This window comes from Rhipicephalus sanguineus, chromosome 5 (genome assembly GCF_013339695.2).
Source record: "Rhipicephalus sanguineus isolate Rsan-2018 chromosome 5, BIME_Rsan_1.4, whole genome shotgun sequence".
Taxonomy (NCBI): Eukaryota; Metazoa; Arthropoda; class Arachnida; order Ixodida; family Ixodidae; genus Rhipicephalus; species Rhipicephalus sanguineus.
The window spans coordinates 32,262,249-32,278,787 of NC_051180.1; the positions used below are offsets into that span (position 1 = coordinate 32,262,249).

The window sequence follows — 16,539 nt, forward strand, 5'->3', positions numbered from 1 at the left end:
GCCGGCTTGTTTTTACGGCGTAAGCTGTTATGAGCTTATACAGAAGTCATGTCGGGCGAGAAGTCACTTTACAGGATGTGATATTGTAAACACCGTGTAAACATCGGCATTGTTTAGGAAATATCTCGAAAACTGTTGTTAGTTCTACCGACATCACCACCATAAGGTTGTAACAAGTCGGACAGAGCAGAACAAGAAGATAACAATAAGACCAGTGGGAGGTTCTGCGGTTAACACAAGACTTTGGAAACCAACTATATATGGTTGGTGGACAGGGCTCGGGTGGCAGCTGCGAGCCATGGCTACCTGGACTGAGGAGGCCACCCACCTTTGGCCTCAAGTCTGGTCGCACAATAAAGTCTATTTCTCTCTCTCTATCTCTTACTGAGGGACTTGCTTTGAGAACTGACTGGCTTGAATTCTCTATGTCGCCCAAGGGAATTGATACAAAAGTAATAAGTGGGCACCTAGGAATTCATTGCCAGACAATGTTTTAACTTTCCCTAACACGAATAACGTGTTACCGAACTAAATAAATAAAGACAAGAAGACTCTTCGCTCCTTGACTGAAATGTCTTGTACCTTTGTTACAGAGAAGGGGGGGGGGGGTGGAAGACAAAAGAAACAAGCACAGCCGAACGTGAGTGCATTTTTAGAATGCTGCACGAAGAGCACAAAGAAAACTCTACAGGCCCAAAGCGCGCGATTCTCTTCATGATCGGTTTTGTTGGTACCCAGATGACTCGAAAGAGCCCTTGACGTGTCCAGAAACATGGAGATGTCTCGTCTGATCACAAAATTGCTGGTTACAGAATGAGCCTCCGACGCTACGCGGACCCTGGTTGACGGAGAACGCGAAAAGCCAAACTGTCCCTTGTGTATTCGCCTAAGACTACTCGAAGGTGAAAGTCATCTTTTTTATTCTTAGTCAATGGTATTGAACCCCCCCCCTTTCCCCCCTCGCCTCACCTGTGCCCTCTCGGAAGCCTTCCGCACCTAACGTGGTTTTGCACTGCCTTCGGAATCGGCTCATCTTTGACCAAGTGACGATGACGTGTGATGATGTCTTTATGTGACGTCATAGTGACGTCACAAGTATTGGCGATGTGTGACGTCATGATGACATCACGTGATGACGTCTCACGCGATGATATTTCACATGACTTCGTGTTGACGCCGACGGCCAGTTTTTGCGTTTGATGAGACATCTAGAGGGCTTTCCCCTCAATAACTGGCATGCTTCCGATTTGCGAGCCGCTCCTTGACTTATAACGAGCAGCTTGGTAGTAAAGACGCCTATGCTAGAGCGGCATAGAATACTGTTTCTGGTAGGGGCGGAGCCAAAATTTTTTTTGGGGGTGGTTGGGGGGGGGGGGGGCATTCAACAATCCTTTGCGCGTTTGTATGTTTGCGCGTGTACGTAAGCATGCATATATATACAAATGCAAAGCTGAAAATTTTTGAGAGAGCTTGAACCCCCCATTCCACCGCCAACGCCAGTGGTTTCTAGTACACTTATTATTATTAGACCGGAGTTTTCTTTTGTTCCTCAAGATTGCGACACGAGAGCGTGTTAGCAGTGAAGTACCGGTTTCGATGTATGAAAGAAAGATCGCAGAAAACGTAATGCGCAAGTGGTAAACGTAGCGGATCTACCCTTTGGAGAGAAATAGTAAAAAGAAAAAAAAAGTTTCTGGAACGATAGAGTGAGAACAAAAAAATGCTGTCTCATCTTTGTACACCAAGAAAAGCACAAAAAAGGCAGAATGTCGAACTCGAAGTTCCGTGCACCAACAGCCCGAGATTTCAACTTCATAACTTTACCTTGAGCCACGGACCGAGACACATGGATGCGTACAAGAAATTTTTCGGGAATAATGATAAGAAGCGTAGTTGGAGTAAGGAGTGAGGAGGACTTCTGATGAAAAAAAAATCTGTGACAGAAAAGGCCGGGACGTGCGTAACAATACAAACTTGAGTTAGTTGTCCCCACGAGTTTGGGAATCGAGGAACTAGCGAAAGAAGAAAAAAAAGAGCAGTCAGAAACTAGAGCTCGTTGTTCGACAAGTTGAAGGCCTCGTATTGGGCCATCAAGGGAAGGCGCGAAGAGGGCTGACAGGTGGCGCCGCTTGACGTCTGAAGCGAAAGACGACGGGAGAGCGTGGCCTCGTTACACGGAAAGGGTCAGCGCGAAAGCATGACTTGCTTGGCGTAGTTGCGTAATAGTTGCGTGCACTATTGGCCACATTGCACATCTATCTGGCGCGAGCTTTAAGGCGTGACGGAAATCTTTGTCAGCTGTCCTAGTGGTCGCTCGGTGAACTGTACTCTGAGTTGGAGGACAATAAATAGGAATAATTTCCTCTTTTGTACTCCCTTCCGGAGTAGTTATCAAGCGCGGCATCGGCCTGCCTTTGTTCGCCTAAAAATGCAAAAAAAACAACAACTCAACATGGCAGTTACATTACGGGTAATGCAAATACGCGGTTACCTTCACGACGTGTTACCTACACAGCGGGTTATTTTCAGTCTATTCGGCGAGGCGTGCTTGCAAATGGACAACACTGGACGTCCTTGCAGATCTACGTCCATTGACTTGTTCTTCCATCCCCCTCCCCTAAAAAAATTGAGAAACAAACAAAAGCTTTTGTTTCTCTAGCAATTAAAAGCAACATTCTAATATGTATTATTTTTCTGGAAACCTTGTGTACCCGTTTCCAGTGACAGCACACAGGCAGAATCGGCGGCATCGTGAGAAAATGGGATAACTCTGCAGGTCATGGCAGGTCATTTTCTGGCTGTGCAGTTTCCGACGCTAATGGATTTTCATGCCGAGAAATCGAATCCTTATACAGCGATCGTGAACCGAAGGTCGCGGGTTCGATCCCAGTCGCGGCAGTCGCATTTCGATGGAGGCGAAATGCTAGAGGCCCGTGTGCTGTGCGATGTCAGTGCACGCTAAAGAAGACCGGATGGTCAAATTTCCGGAGCCCTCCACTACGGCGGCTCTCGTAATCATATCGTGGATCTGGGACGTAAAACCCCACAAATTATTGTTATTACACGGCGATAAACAAACGCTGACGTCACAGAATTACACATAAAAAAAGAAAAGAAGACTGGGGGGGGGGGGGGAGGTTGGCGTGAAAAGGGTGTCTTTTTGTCCCCGAACAATAATCGCCATTTGGCTTTTGCTTCCCTAAAAACTTGGCGATCATCACTTTCCTATCATGAATGCTATGTCACGCTGATAATACGCGCACGTCGATCGTGACCTAGAAGTGCTGGGCACGCGGCGATAATTCAATGAAATATATAATAATTGTACGTGTTTTGAGTCCCAAAGCAACGATATAGTTATGAGAGACGCCGTAGTGGAGGGCTCCGGAAATTTGGACCACCTGGGGCTCTTTAACGTGCACCGAGCAAGGAGGTTTTGGCACCGAGCCTCTTTAAAGTACACGAGCCTCTAGCATTTGGCCTCCATCGAAATGCGGTCTGTGCGGCCGGGATTCGATCCCGCGACCCTCGGGTCAGCAGCCAAGCACCATAAGGAGACACCGCGGCGGGTGATAATGCAAGGAAACGCACGCGAGATAGATGACGATTGTCGTTGTGGGACAAAAAGACACCCTTTTCACTCCTTTTTTTATTTTAGAGCCTATAGGGGCCTGGCCCTGGATACGAGCTAGTTGGTACGGTAACATACTAAGGCCGGTGAAGTAGCGCATTGTATGTCTCAGCCTTTTCAATGTCTTTTATTGCGCTTCACCTGCCCTAATATGTCCCCCAATGATTACAATTCTTGTTATATCAACACGCCCAATCCTACACTCTTTTATGTCCCCCAAAATACGTTTCTACGAGACTAACAGTGAGATAGCGAAATTATTTGAAGAAGGCAGAGAGTTCGGTCTGAGCTTGGAAGCTCTAGTATGCCACTGCGCACAGGGGAAAAGGGAAAGGGGAAAAAGAGTGATGAGTATGATGATGGGGACAGGAAGAGGGGATGCGTATGTACGTACAATAACGACGTAACACAGTGGCTTTCTTAAGGTCTAGTGTTCAGTGCAGTACCCTTCAGAAAGTAGCAGTGGCTCTTCGAGTAAAATGTTTTTATCAGCTAGCATGCAGTGAGTCAGAGCAACAGAGGCAATCGGCGCCTCACGCGCACGCTGTCCTGCACCGAAAAAAAGAACCTGACCGGCCGAGCAAGCTGGGCCAGGATGGGCGTGCTGACAGCAGCGCCGTGTTGCACCCACAGCACGTCAGCACCGAACGAGAGAAACCGTCTTTCACTCTCTGCACGTCTTTCTTTTTTTGTCTGCTGCCTATCTGCGTTACGTACCAACATGCGTGAGCGGCTCTGCGTTTGCGTGCCAATATATAGACTCTCTTTCTGTTTCGATATTTTTTCTTCGAACGTGGGTTGTACAGTGTCGTGTTCGCTTGTTTTCTCTTTCATGTGCCTCTTTCCCTCTGTATGAAGGAAAGAAGATGACTTTTAAGGGCTCGTTTTTCTTTGTTAGACCCAATGTTAATGAGAACTAACAGAAAGTGATGTCAAGGAAAGTATAGGGGATGTTATTTGTAGTAATTAGGATATAAATGTGAAGAAAGTAAAGTGGACGAAAGATAACTTGCCGCCGGCAGGGACCGAACCTGAGACCTTCGAATAACGTGTCCAATGCTCTACCACTGAGCTACGGCGGCGGTCATCCTCTCGTCCACTTTATAGGGTATATATGTGCATTTAAACCTACGAGTGTTAATCAGCGCCGATCGCAGCCATGGCGGCCAGTGTGGAACACTATTTTTCTGCCTGTTAGCGTCACGTAGCATTAGAAGGAAAATTCCATGCCTAGGGAAGACGCGCCACAGCGCTGCATTTGCATACGCTTGCGCTGTCACGTCCAGGTCAGTGCCGCTTAAAGAGTGATAAAAGAAACGTAGGCGGCTTTGCGCAAAATCTTGAAAAATGCGCACAACTTACAGACGTAATAGCCGACACCTACAACGACGCCTCCATTAACACGGCAACTCGTTTTATTCGCAATAAATGTCTTTGTTTTGCCGTTCAAGTATTCCGTGGAATGGTTTCCCCAGATTTCAACGTCGCCCACTGTGTATAGGTTTAAGACACGCCGGTGGCGCCTCTTAAGCTTATATTTGATAATCACACGTACAAGTGTAATGTTTACTTGAGCAGCTCCTCCCATGTTCACGTTAGGTGGGTGTTGTAATGCACGTTACAGTATTCTCAAAATCTGACCTTTCTCAATCTCACGCCTCTTACGAAGAACAAAGGAAGGGACCCATCGTTCGTTTGAAGCAACCATATGAAGCAAGCACATAGCGAAACCAAGGAAAGCACAGATGGTGTTATTTGTAGATAATAATTTAAGTATAGTAATTATCAGATGAAGAAAAATTAATTAAAGCGGACGACAAAAACATCTCGGCATCGGTGAGGACCAAACGCGGAACATTGGCGTATGAAGGTCGTGGGTTCGTACTTTGATCGAACTTTTATCACAGAAGTGATCGAAGTTCAATCAAAGAGTGGATCATAGAATATTTTTGTTATATTAGAGGGCCTCTGCATTCTTCTGTTCAACCGACATGAAAAAACATAGAAGAGACCCCATCTCGCTTCGTTTTATGTCACTTTTGCTTAGTTGCTGCTTCTGATACTCCTACTTGCTTCTGTATTCTCTATTATCCCCTTTATCGGAAAATGTCGCTTGTTGTCGGTGCGAAAGAAGTACTACACCGCTATAATCGCTCCCGCTTTACGCGTGCGCAAGACAGGTCGTTAAAGCACCATGACACAGCACAACAGTGACAGCAAAGAAAAAATAAAGTTACACAAATCACGGTGACGCCCTCTCGTTTCTTCCCGGAAGATCTTTGCGTTCGGCGCTAACGCCGCCGCTGCTCCGTTTTTTTTTTTTTTTTTCTCTGCTCGGAACAGTTAGAACGTGCGTTCGTAGCGGTATAAGATCGTGTAACGTGTGGGCTGCCCCGACGTTGCGGATGTGGGCCTCGTTTCAAGGCGTAACCGTGGGCCGCGCTCCACGGACGAGTACCGGTGTAGTCGCCCCCCTCCACCCTCCCTGTCTGCACTAGCACTCATTCGCTCGCCTGTGACGTTGGCTGCCTTGCGTAGCTAGCGAGACGCAAGGCCGCGCCGAACTCCTACGCGGCACTGCGCGGCGGGCTCTCCCACAGTTCGTCGGTGGCGGATACGTGCCGCGCCGCTGCCGTCAGAATGGCGGTTGCGCAGCGTGTACCGTGCGAGCGATTGCGCGTACCACACGTCTTGCGAGTCGTGAAGCGCCTTTTCTTACCGTATTACTCGCTCTATCGTCTACACTTTGCTTGCGGTGTTCGTGACGGTGAGAGTTATCGAGGCCTCCAATTAGCGTCGGCCAATTACGTTAGCGACTTGCCTTGGCCCCTACGGAGAAATGGTTCGTGGGAGTGTGGAATATAGTGTGAAAGTGAGAGCTAATGAAAGCCTTCTGACCACGCAGACGTAACGCATATAGAACCAGTGGCTTCGTGGAGAGGAGGACGATTGAGGTTAAGAGAGAAAGAGAAAATAGGGCCGCCTGTGTAGGCACAACGGTATAGCTTCAATGTATAGCTTTCGGGAATCTAGTTAGCAGCGCCTCTTTTGCGCCAACGTTTACGACGGGGATGGGGGAAAGAAAACGACTGCTTTCGGTGGTCATTAGAGATCACTCCTTATTTGGGCTCTGGTTTGTCTCTTTTCGATGCGTGCTTTCTTTCTTGGAAGGCATCGTTAGCCCATGTGTATGTGGTTTGTGTTCCTGTGAAAGAAACTTATAAGCCTTTAAACAAGGAAGAAAGAAAGCAGTCTTTTCTGTGCACAGAAGAGTATTGCCTTTGCTCCCTTAACAGGGCCCCTTTTTATAACAACAAAAATTTACCGAATGCGTCGCAGGCCGAGAAACAGGCATCAAAAATAATATAATACGAAATGCAGTTGTGAAAATCTAATGATCTTGAAGAAAGTAGAAAGTAAACGACGGCATAAGTCTTTCCACTCTTGTCTCTGCGCATGCCCAGGTACACTCGTGTAATAAAACTCGTCCCTTGTTATATCCGTATATGTATGTCGTACTGAATGCAGCAAATGTTTTGCCATTTCATGAATGTGCAATATGGAGCAAGAACTAAGCGGGAGGTCATTTATAAAACTTGCCTTTCCTTCGTTGGAGAAGCGCCGAAGAAAGAGTGGGGCGCAAGTTCACCTTATAGATCCGGCGACTGCATTATAGAAAAGCTGCATTAGAAATTCACAGGCAGTAGCTCGTTAAAACTTCTGCGCTGCCTGCGATTAGAGCGCCTAGTAAGTCGTGCTTACATTGTGCACCCTCATTAGACAGAATTTTCGCGAATTCGGATTCTATAAGACGCGCGCGCTCCGCTCGGCGAAGATGATTTTCGACTCCGCAAGTCTCGCACGGTATTTATGCGTATGAAAGCATGCTGAATATTGACTTTTCAAACAAGTTACGGCGCTCGACGTTTATTTCGCCTGTGCATGCACGACATGCCGCAGCAGAAACTTTTTTCCGTTCGCCCGGGGGGTAGTGGGGGTGGTCATTAAAGCTGGGCTGACTTGATTGAGAGTTAGGTACAGGAAATTACTCTGGCATTGTTGCGACCAAATTTGGAATCTTGTTCGAGCAAGGTACATTGAAGCATTGTACTGCATGTCTAAATCGAAATTTATAAAGCCGTAATTACAGCTGCTAAATTACGTGGCCTAGGGGGCGGGATCGAGCGGGGCCCCCGAACGCTCCACGGGGGTTTCAGTAACATTACCAGTTGCAGCGGTTTTCTGACATGTCTACTAAACCAGAACTTTATTTCTCGTTCCTGATGTCGTGCTTTATGCCCTGTAATCAGTTTCATTTCATTTCAATCAATCAATCAATCAATCAATCAATCAATCAATCAATCAATCAATCAATCAATCAATCAATCAATCAATCAATCAATCAATCAATCAATCAATCAATCAATCAATCAATGAATCAATCAATCAATCAATCAATCAATCAATCAATCAATCAATCAATCAATCAATCAATCAATGACTTCGTTTAGGACACCGCACGAACAACGTGTTCAGGCGCTATTACTGCAGCATGTATTAGCACGACGCATTAAACCCTTTCAGACGCTCTGTACACAATTGTGTAAATAATTTGTTTTTGCTAGTTGTGTCGACCGTGGCTAAGAATGAGCAAGATACATTCAGGTTTGGATGAATTGGTCCTCCCGCGTATAAATGTGCCTTGGTTTGACTTTATTTTGCGATGTACTGTTACATATGATCACTTTGTTGAAGCCACTACCATTATCGACGTGCAGCTTACCGCGAGCCACATCAAAATCATAACTTTCTTTGCTCGAAATAGATCTAACCGAAAATGAATTAGCACCATATTTGTAGGCTGACATTTGGTTCCTGTTCTGTTCTGTTCTAACTGTTTTGCTGTGGAGAGGTTGAGGTCCATATTGCCTCGGCTACTCCATATCACGAAGTTATGCAGCGAAAAAAAAAAAAAGAATAATACTGAACGGCACCTAAACATGAACAATCCGCACACTGAAATCACTTCAAATATCATACCAATACACAGTTTGCTTGCAGCAGTTCACACTGTCATAAACTGTTCACCCGCACACCTTCCTTTTCTACTGTCAGTATATGCACTAACACATTTCATATAAATCAATCCCTGGCTGTCTATCACAGGCGCTTATCAAGTCCGGTCTCCACTAAAAAATCTGCCAGGAAGATGTTCGCCTTTTTCTGAAGATGCATCTCAGGCCATGGTCCAAGTAATTTCTTTAATGTGAGGGGCCGTCTGTCCAAACTTGCTAATTTGGTTCCACTTATGCAAAACCAGAACATGAACAACATCAGGATCAATAAATATTTCATTACAAGTTAATTAAGATTAATTACGCTAAAAGAAGGTAGATAAATGTATTTTTAGATTATTTTTGTAGCAATAGAATATCGAATGCCTTGAAACAATGTTGTTTAAGTTGGACACATTTACAGACAGTTCTTCATAGGTGGCGTCTGAAAGGGTTAAAACAAGCACATCACTCAAGAAGAGACAGGTAGGGGCTAAACTTTCAACCGTTTATTTCATGCCCTTCAAACTGCTTCTTATATAAGCAACGAAAAACATGACTCATCTCGCACGCGTCCGTAATCCAAGGTACATCATCTCCTTTCCTGACAAAGAAATTGAAGGCGTGGTTGCACACATACGTTGTAATTCACCTATAGCTTGAGTTTATTTTATTTCGCGTGTGAGCTGATTGCGAAAATGGCCGATTGCAATGTAACTATACAGGTCAGGGATGCAACCACAACCTTCGAGGAGGGCCGCGAGTAAACCTTCGAATGGCGGCTTGTTTCTTGCGTTGTAGCAAAGTTCGCGCGACCTATCAATAAGGCGCCTTTTAGTCCGACCAGTATAGTACTTTCTGCATGACAAAGAAAATTTGTATATAACACAGCACACACAATCTACAAATCTTACATCGCGCTTCTTTTCGCAAATCGAGAGAGCCACATTATTTCGGTAAGTGAGCTTACAAAGCTCCCCTAGTTTGTTGGATGCAGAAACACACCCGGCTTATGGGTTTTAGCACTGAACAACGCTTGAAGGTGACATTGTTTGCAATCGTTAATACACTTCCACAATTGATCTAGATTAAACCTGCTACATAGCTTTCTGGACTACGCCTTAACCTTAGGTAACGTGGCATCATCATGCCATTTGAAAACACTGGAGATGGCTTCGTTTGCCTTAGCACAGAACCCACTTGTAGGCAATACGGCGAAGCCACCTTTCTTGCCAGAAGACTATGCACAGAGTGAATTGCTGGTCAGAGTAGCCAAGAACAACTGTAATGGAGCTTGTTATGACGTTTCGTTCACAGGAAGAATAAAAACCGCAATTTCAGATATCTTAGTAAACGAATGGGAATACAAGTCATGTATAGGGAGAAAGCGTGAGCAAACTGGCAGCCTCAGTTTATTAGCCACGAGATCAACATAACTTTTTATTTCTCTATTTGCTTTTTCTACTAGAGTGGTGGAAGCTACAGGTGGATTTAGCCTGAGAACACGTGGATTACTTTCGATGTATACCGAGTTTTGGGGTGTTCCGGCGAAAGCTTGCAAGTGCCGCTTTGTGTCAACGGCATGCCTTTGGAACGCCTTCGACACACCGCGTATCGAAAGTCGCCGCACCCTTATATTCCATATCCTATCTCCCACAAATCTCACGCCTCCTTTGGAACGAATAAAGGCTGTGCCTCTTCGCTGCCAGTGCAGCCTTCATTCAAGCGATGGCGCCACTGATCTGAAAGGGCATCTGGCGCCGTATTCCGTAGACGCAAGCGCCCTTGAGTTTCGACCGGTCCCAGGCCGTAACCATCCCCCGTTTCTTTCCCTCTCACCCCCACCTCCTCGCCCTCTCTTACAGTCCCGCTTTGGTTCGCGTGGTCGCACCGCCGTTGGTGCTCCCACCGACTGTTCCGGCCGCTCGCTGCGTCTTCCGAGAGCGTCCAGCAAGCAGTTGACTCTCCGGACGGCCAGCTGGCGTGTCGCGCGCTCCGTGCTCTTGAGCTCCTCCTGTCCACGCAGCGCACGGCGTGCGCCTCAACACTCGAGACCACAAGCGGCCGTGCGCTTGCGGTCGCCCAGTGGTGACCGCGTGCGTGTGTGCGTTTGCTCGTTTGACCACGTCCGGTCTGTTTGTCGGTGTGTCTCTCACAACGTGACTCGGTTTCGTGTGCCATGAGCTTCGGCCAGTCGGGTGGTTTTCGCGTGTTGTCACTGTTGTCCTCCGGAATTTGACGCTACCGTGTAACCACATCGACCCTGTGTGTGTGTATCGTCGCCGACGTTCGAGTGTTTCGCGGCGAAAAAAAAAAAAAAAGATTATGGAGTGTACACGCCGTGCTACCGTGACCGTTCTGCTTGTGGTGGTCGCGTGCATCTGCGGATACGCCAACGGCTCCTCTTCTGTTGAAGGTGAGTTTCTTTGTACTGCACTTTGAGATCGCTTCTTAAGCAAATGTGGACGGTATTTCCAGGCATGATGTCATGCGAAAGAATCATTTTAGGACTATTATCCCACGCAATCTTCTCTGTTGTACATCGAAATGAGGCCATTTCAATCCCATCTGTCTCCCTATTTATTTTCTTTATTGTGGACAGCCCAATATGTCATGCCTACTTGGATAAAAAGCTACACGAGAACACTGGCTTAATTTGACTTGCACCGTAGAGGAGCATCACAACAGCTCGTTGTTTTCGCCACGCAGCAAGCGCGTGCATGACGCATTATGTGAGACGTGTGATCAAGTAAGACGCACGCTACGTCTAGATGCCGATAAGAACTGGTAACATATCGTGATGGTTTTACCGGAACCGGTTACCTACGGATGAACAGATGGGGACCGTAGAGTGGTTTCAGATATACTCGCAGCTGGGCACACGCTGGCCTATTTTTAACCAGCTGACCAGGGGTCGTTATTCTCCCCTCTCCTTGTTCTCATGTCTGGAGCCGCATCTTGTCGTCTCGCACGGCTGCCCGCCATTAATACCTTGTTAACAGTGTTGGATTATGTAGAAGAGGGGCTTTAACTTACGCCCTAGACCTATTTTTTTTTTATAAAACGAAACAGGTAATCGGATTTAAGAGAACGGCAATTTGGGCAAGTTGGTTTGCATTCATTTTAAAAACAGCGCAGCGAAACGAAGACAGTATGGACAGAAACAACGGGACGGGCGCTGTCCCGTTGTTTCTGTCTAGACTGTACTCGTTTTGCTGCGCAGGTAATCGGAGTTAAGCTAATCGATTGTCATGCAATAAAAGTAAAGAAAGAAATGATGATTCACATGTGTTCAAATTACGTTACATTTATGTTTGCTCGACATGTTCATATACTTCCTGCTCCCAGCTAAATAGTTAACAGATTGGCGCAAGAATTTAGTGACCTGTCACACAAGCGCATGTGGAATATTATTAAGGCGAATGCCTTAATTGCCTCATCAAACGCGAAAATCAAACGTCGGTGTCAAAAGGATTGATAAAAAATATCAATACGCTGTGACGTCATCATGACTTCACAGGTCGCCAAAATTTGTGATGTCACATAACGTGACGTCATCACGTGACATCGTCGCTTGTTGAAAGGTGGGCCGATCACGGAGGCAGTGGAAAACCAGATGAGGTGCAGAGCCTCCGATCCCGGAGGCAGTGCAAGGTCATGTTAGGTGCAGGGAGCTTTCGGAGGGGGGCGGGTGTGGGCCAGTACACCGACTGAGAAGGCATTAAGACGATGGCTTTCCCCTTGGAGCCGTCTTAGGCGAATGCATAAGAGACCCTGTGAGTTCTTTTTTTTTCTTTTTTTTAACGTGGTTACTGGATATCCGGGAGGAAGAATTTCCGACTCCTCCGAAATTTCCTGTGTGTTACGTAGCTGTCGTGTTAAGGGTAAGCTGAATTGGCGGGCTAGCAGGGCGAGGTGGGATAAATGGCGCTTAGAGGTTAGTTAAGATCCGTTCTCATTTTTGGTCTTCGCTGTATGTTTCGTGACGGTATTTTGGAGTCTACCACACTTCATAAATAGTGTTATATATTTCAGCAAAATCGCCGGCAATTTTTGCAAGCGTAAGTCCTTCTTGTCGAGAGCAGTCCCTTCCTTCCTCATTTTCCTTCCGGCTACAAGTATGCCACATAGAACATCGTTAATTGTTTTGAGATCTTCGTTCAGTCTATTTGTTGGTACGCTCTTTATAATCAGAAACGGACGAACCCTAGTAATGTTGTGAAACTCTGCGTTCATTGCGCACGGCTTGCGAATAATCTTCATGGATGGTACATACTTGAATAATTGCACCGCGAAGCTCACGTCAAACGCGTACCCATACTTCTTTGGAAGTATAGCATTCGATGCGGTAACGACCCGGGGAGTATTTCTAGCTCATACCAGCTTTCCTGAGATGTTAGATTAACCATAGGCGTGCGCGGGGGGGTAGGCAATATCTACCCCACACATTGACTTAGTAGGGGGGGGGGGGCTGCTGCGATGAAGCTTCCCCCCCCCCTAATGGGGAACCCTGCGCACGCCTATGAGATTAACTGCGTGGTAGCAATCTTGTTTCCTCGGTGTTATCTATGAATAGGCTGTCGCGCTGTCGCACCCCCTCTCCCTCTTCTATTTACCTTTGGTGATTCGACGTTCAGCAAGTAAAGAAAGCTTGCCTCGGCACGAGGTTCTGACGTTTAAAAAAATGTACTAAGATTAGTTAGTATGCGCTTAACAAATATAACGGCAATATTATTGCAATACACCTACCCTTTGTTTAAAAAGAAAAACAGAGCAGCGTAGACATAAACGACACAACCAAAAAGCACTGCCCACGATCCTCTCTTTCTGCATCGTTTTCTGCTGCCTCTGTGTCAGCACTCGTCGGCCTTGCACTGTTCCCGTCAAAATAGTGCTCAGGAAACTAGTCCTATAGCTTTTGCTATGTACAATTTATCCGCAGTCTTGGTTTCTGGGTCACACTGTGTGCAAACGGTTTGCTCTTACATCGTGTAATGGGGTTTCCGAAACACATTCAGCCATTCGGAAGATGCAGAGAATAAGAATGTCGTGTTCGCTCTCTGGAACTTTCGAGCGCTGGGGATTCACTGGAAGCCGCGCTACGCATGCCGCTAAGCCAATTATCGCCGCAGTTGAGTCGCCTGGGAACATCGGAACCAGACCGTAAAGCCGGTATACCGGTTATGTGCTCTCTATGCAGCGAGAAGTGGATAAACAGTGAACTGCTCGGAAACATGTATTTTAAAGGCGAAAGCCTTAGATGACTTATCAAACGTGAAAATCGACCGTCGGCGTCGACCGTCGTCCCGCAGCGTCGGCGTCAACACGAGTGACGCAAAAAATAATCATCACATGATGACGTCACATAACGTGACCTCATCACATGACATCGTCGCCTGCTGAAACGTGGGCCGATCACGGAGGCCGTGAAAACCCAGGTGAGATGCAGAAAGCTTGCAACGCTTCCGATCCTGGAGGCAGTGCAAAACCACGTTACGTCCAAAAAGCATTCGGGAGGAGGCGGAGGAGGATCAATACATTGACTGAGAAGAAAAAGATGGCTTTCGCCTTCGAGTCATCTTAGGAGAATGGATATTCGCCTAAGACGAATGGCGAATAAGGGAACCTGTCTCTGGCGAATAAGAGAACAAGCCTAAGAGAACCTGTAAGCTTTTTTTTTTCTGCGTATTTATGATGTCTTGACACTGTATATTCCTTTCATTTTCCTATTCTTTCGCTGAATCTTTTGCGCATTTTGGTTGAAATCGCCTAATTAAGAGAACCTGAGTAATCGGCAGGTAAGTGCGAACGCCTTCTTGGACCTACGATAAATTATTGAAAAGTTGGTATACAACATAATTATTGTACTGGGACTGAGAGAAAGGCAATATTTGTGTTATGAAAAATGAACACCCAACATTACCCAATCTTAACCGCCATTAACCACCATTCAGGCAACACTAGCTGGGAACGAGGGCTGGGCCACGTGACTTAAGTGCACTGTCAGACGGGGATGTGTCCGGATCGGCCCACAATTTTCGTCGGAAATCGAACATCGTACCGGCCGTTGCAGAACGCGAATAAACGAGGCTGAGAAAGTTTAGGCGCTGCGCCGTGCTCCCGACCGGGCTGCAGAAATTAGACGCCTTTTCCTCTTCAAACCACTACCACCACCACATTGTCGTCAAATAAAATGCGTCTACGTTCACGTGGAGTAGCACATCACGTGTTCACCGCCTTGGTATACACCAAGAGTCGGGCTCGTTGCACGAAGGCTGTGGGTACGGATTCCACCGACGGAAAGGGTGCCTTTTCGTGCACTTTATTACCTTTCAATTTCAAGTCATAATCATTACGTTACAGTTACAAGATAAGAAATAATTTCCCCTATGCTTTTCCCCTGGTGTCATTGATTGAAGATATGAGCCCATCGAACAATTCCTCTTGCTTCGTACTTTCATAGCGAGGGCTTCGTCCCGGCAGACTTGATGTCTTAGGTATACCATACGTGGGTTTAATGGTCAATTGCCACCTCGTGCAAAGATCAAGTGCGACGCGACGCCGTCTGGCAAAAAGAGTGTTCCACACACGCCGCCTTGCCTACGAGTGGCGCTGGCTAACACTCCCAGTGATCAAACACACATAAATACCCAACAAAGTGGACGAGGGAACGCCCTGCGTCTTAGCTCAACTGGTAGACCATCGGACGCGTAATTCGAAGGTTGTGGGTTGGAATCCCACCGACAAAAAGGGTGCTTTTTCGTGCACTTTAATTCTTTTCAATTTTAGTCATAATCATTACACATCAGTTACACAAAAACGAAATAATGCCCCCTATGGTTTACTTGTCTATTGGTTTAATTGGTTATGTCTAACGAAGAGACGACCAGCGATTCCTGAGCTTTCGATGCACTGATTCCGGGTGCTCGAAGAAGGAGCGGTCCGGCCTCTGTTTACACTTCCCCTCCGGGCCTGCTGACCTTTGACGCTCGGCGCAGTCACGCTGCGTGGCGGCGTTACGGCGACCGCCGGAACAGGAAAGCAAGCTAACGAATGTGCAAGTCCTCGTCAAACGAACCGCTCGCCGTTCGTTCGTACCGAGTGGACGAACCGCGTATGTAGCGAGTTGCAGCTGTGAGGAGGCAGGGGAGGGAGAGAGAGAGGTTGGGGACTAGGTCAGCGGCGGCGGCGGCGTATAACGGCGCCGAGGGCCACCGCTAGCTAGACCCGAGTGGCGCATGATGAAGACGGATGCAGTGCGCACGAACGAAGTTCTCCGCCGGAGGAAGAACCGAGCCGGAAAAGAACGTCTTTCTTTCTTTCTTTCTTTCTTTCTTTCTTTCTTTCTTTCTTTCTTTCTTTCTTTCTTTCTTTCTTTCTTTCTTTCTTTCTTTCTTTCTTTCTTTCTTTTCACTTCGTGCGAGCGTCGTAGAGCGAGTCATTTTTACGTGCGTTTCCGGGAAGATCCGCGCGGCTATTATGCAAGCGCTTCTTTGACGCCTCCGTGCACTGCCTACTCTGTCGGCGGCTGCGGAACTGGGATACGGACGTTGGCAGTGTAGTACTCGTAAGTCGGTGTAAAATAATTGACTGCCTGCCGTCATTCTTTTATTGCTGTGTGGTACTGTTGCACAGTGTCGCCGATTCATCACCACCACGACCACCACCATTATTATTATTATTATTATTATTATTATTATTATTATATTATTATTATTATTATTATTATTATTATTATTATTATTATTATTATTATTATTATTATTATTATTTTAAATATGTAGTTTCCAAACGCTGCGATCAAGTTTAATATCTATTTCTCATCGCGGCTGCCATGCTCCGTTCGGTCTGAAA

General features: G+C 46.6%; 1 protein-coding gene across 2 annotated transcripts in view; it reads left to right on the top strand.

Annotated features, from left to right (window-relative positions):
• The first annotated feature begins 10,650 nt into the window (after positions 1–10,650).
• The window catches only part of LOC119393436 (uncharacterized), a 220,306-nt gene continuing 214,417 nt past the window's right edge, over positions 10,651–16,539 (top strand). Inside the window, exon 1 of one of the 2 annotated variants that reach the window (XM_037660453.2) lies at positions 10,651–11,101. In XM_037660453.2, coding sequence (XP_037516381.1) covers positions 11,011–11,101 — 91 coding nt within the window. In that variant the 5' untranslated portion in view covers positions 10,651–11,010. The remainder of the gene's footprint in view (positions 11,102–16,539) is intronic. The other variant, XM_037660455.2, reaches the window with a different exon arrangement.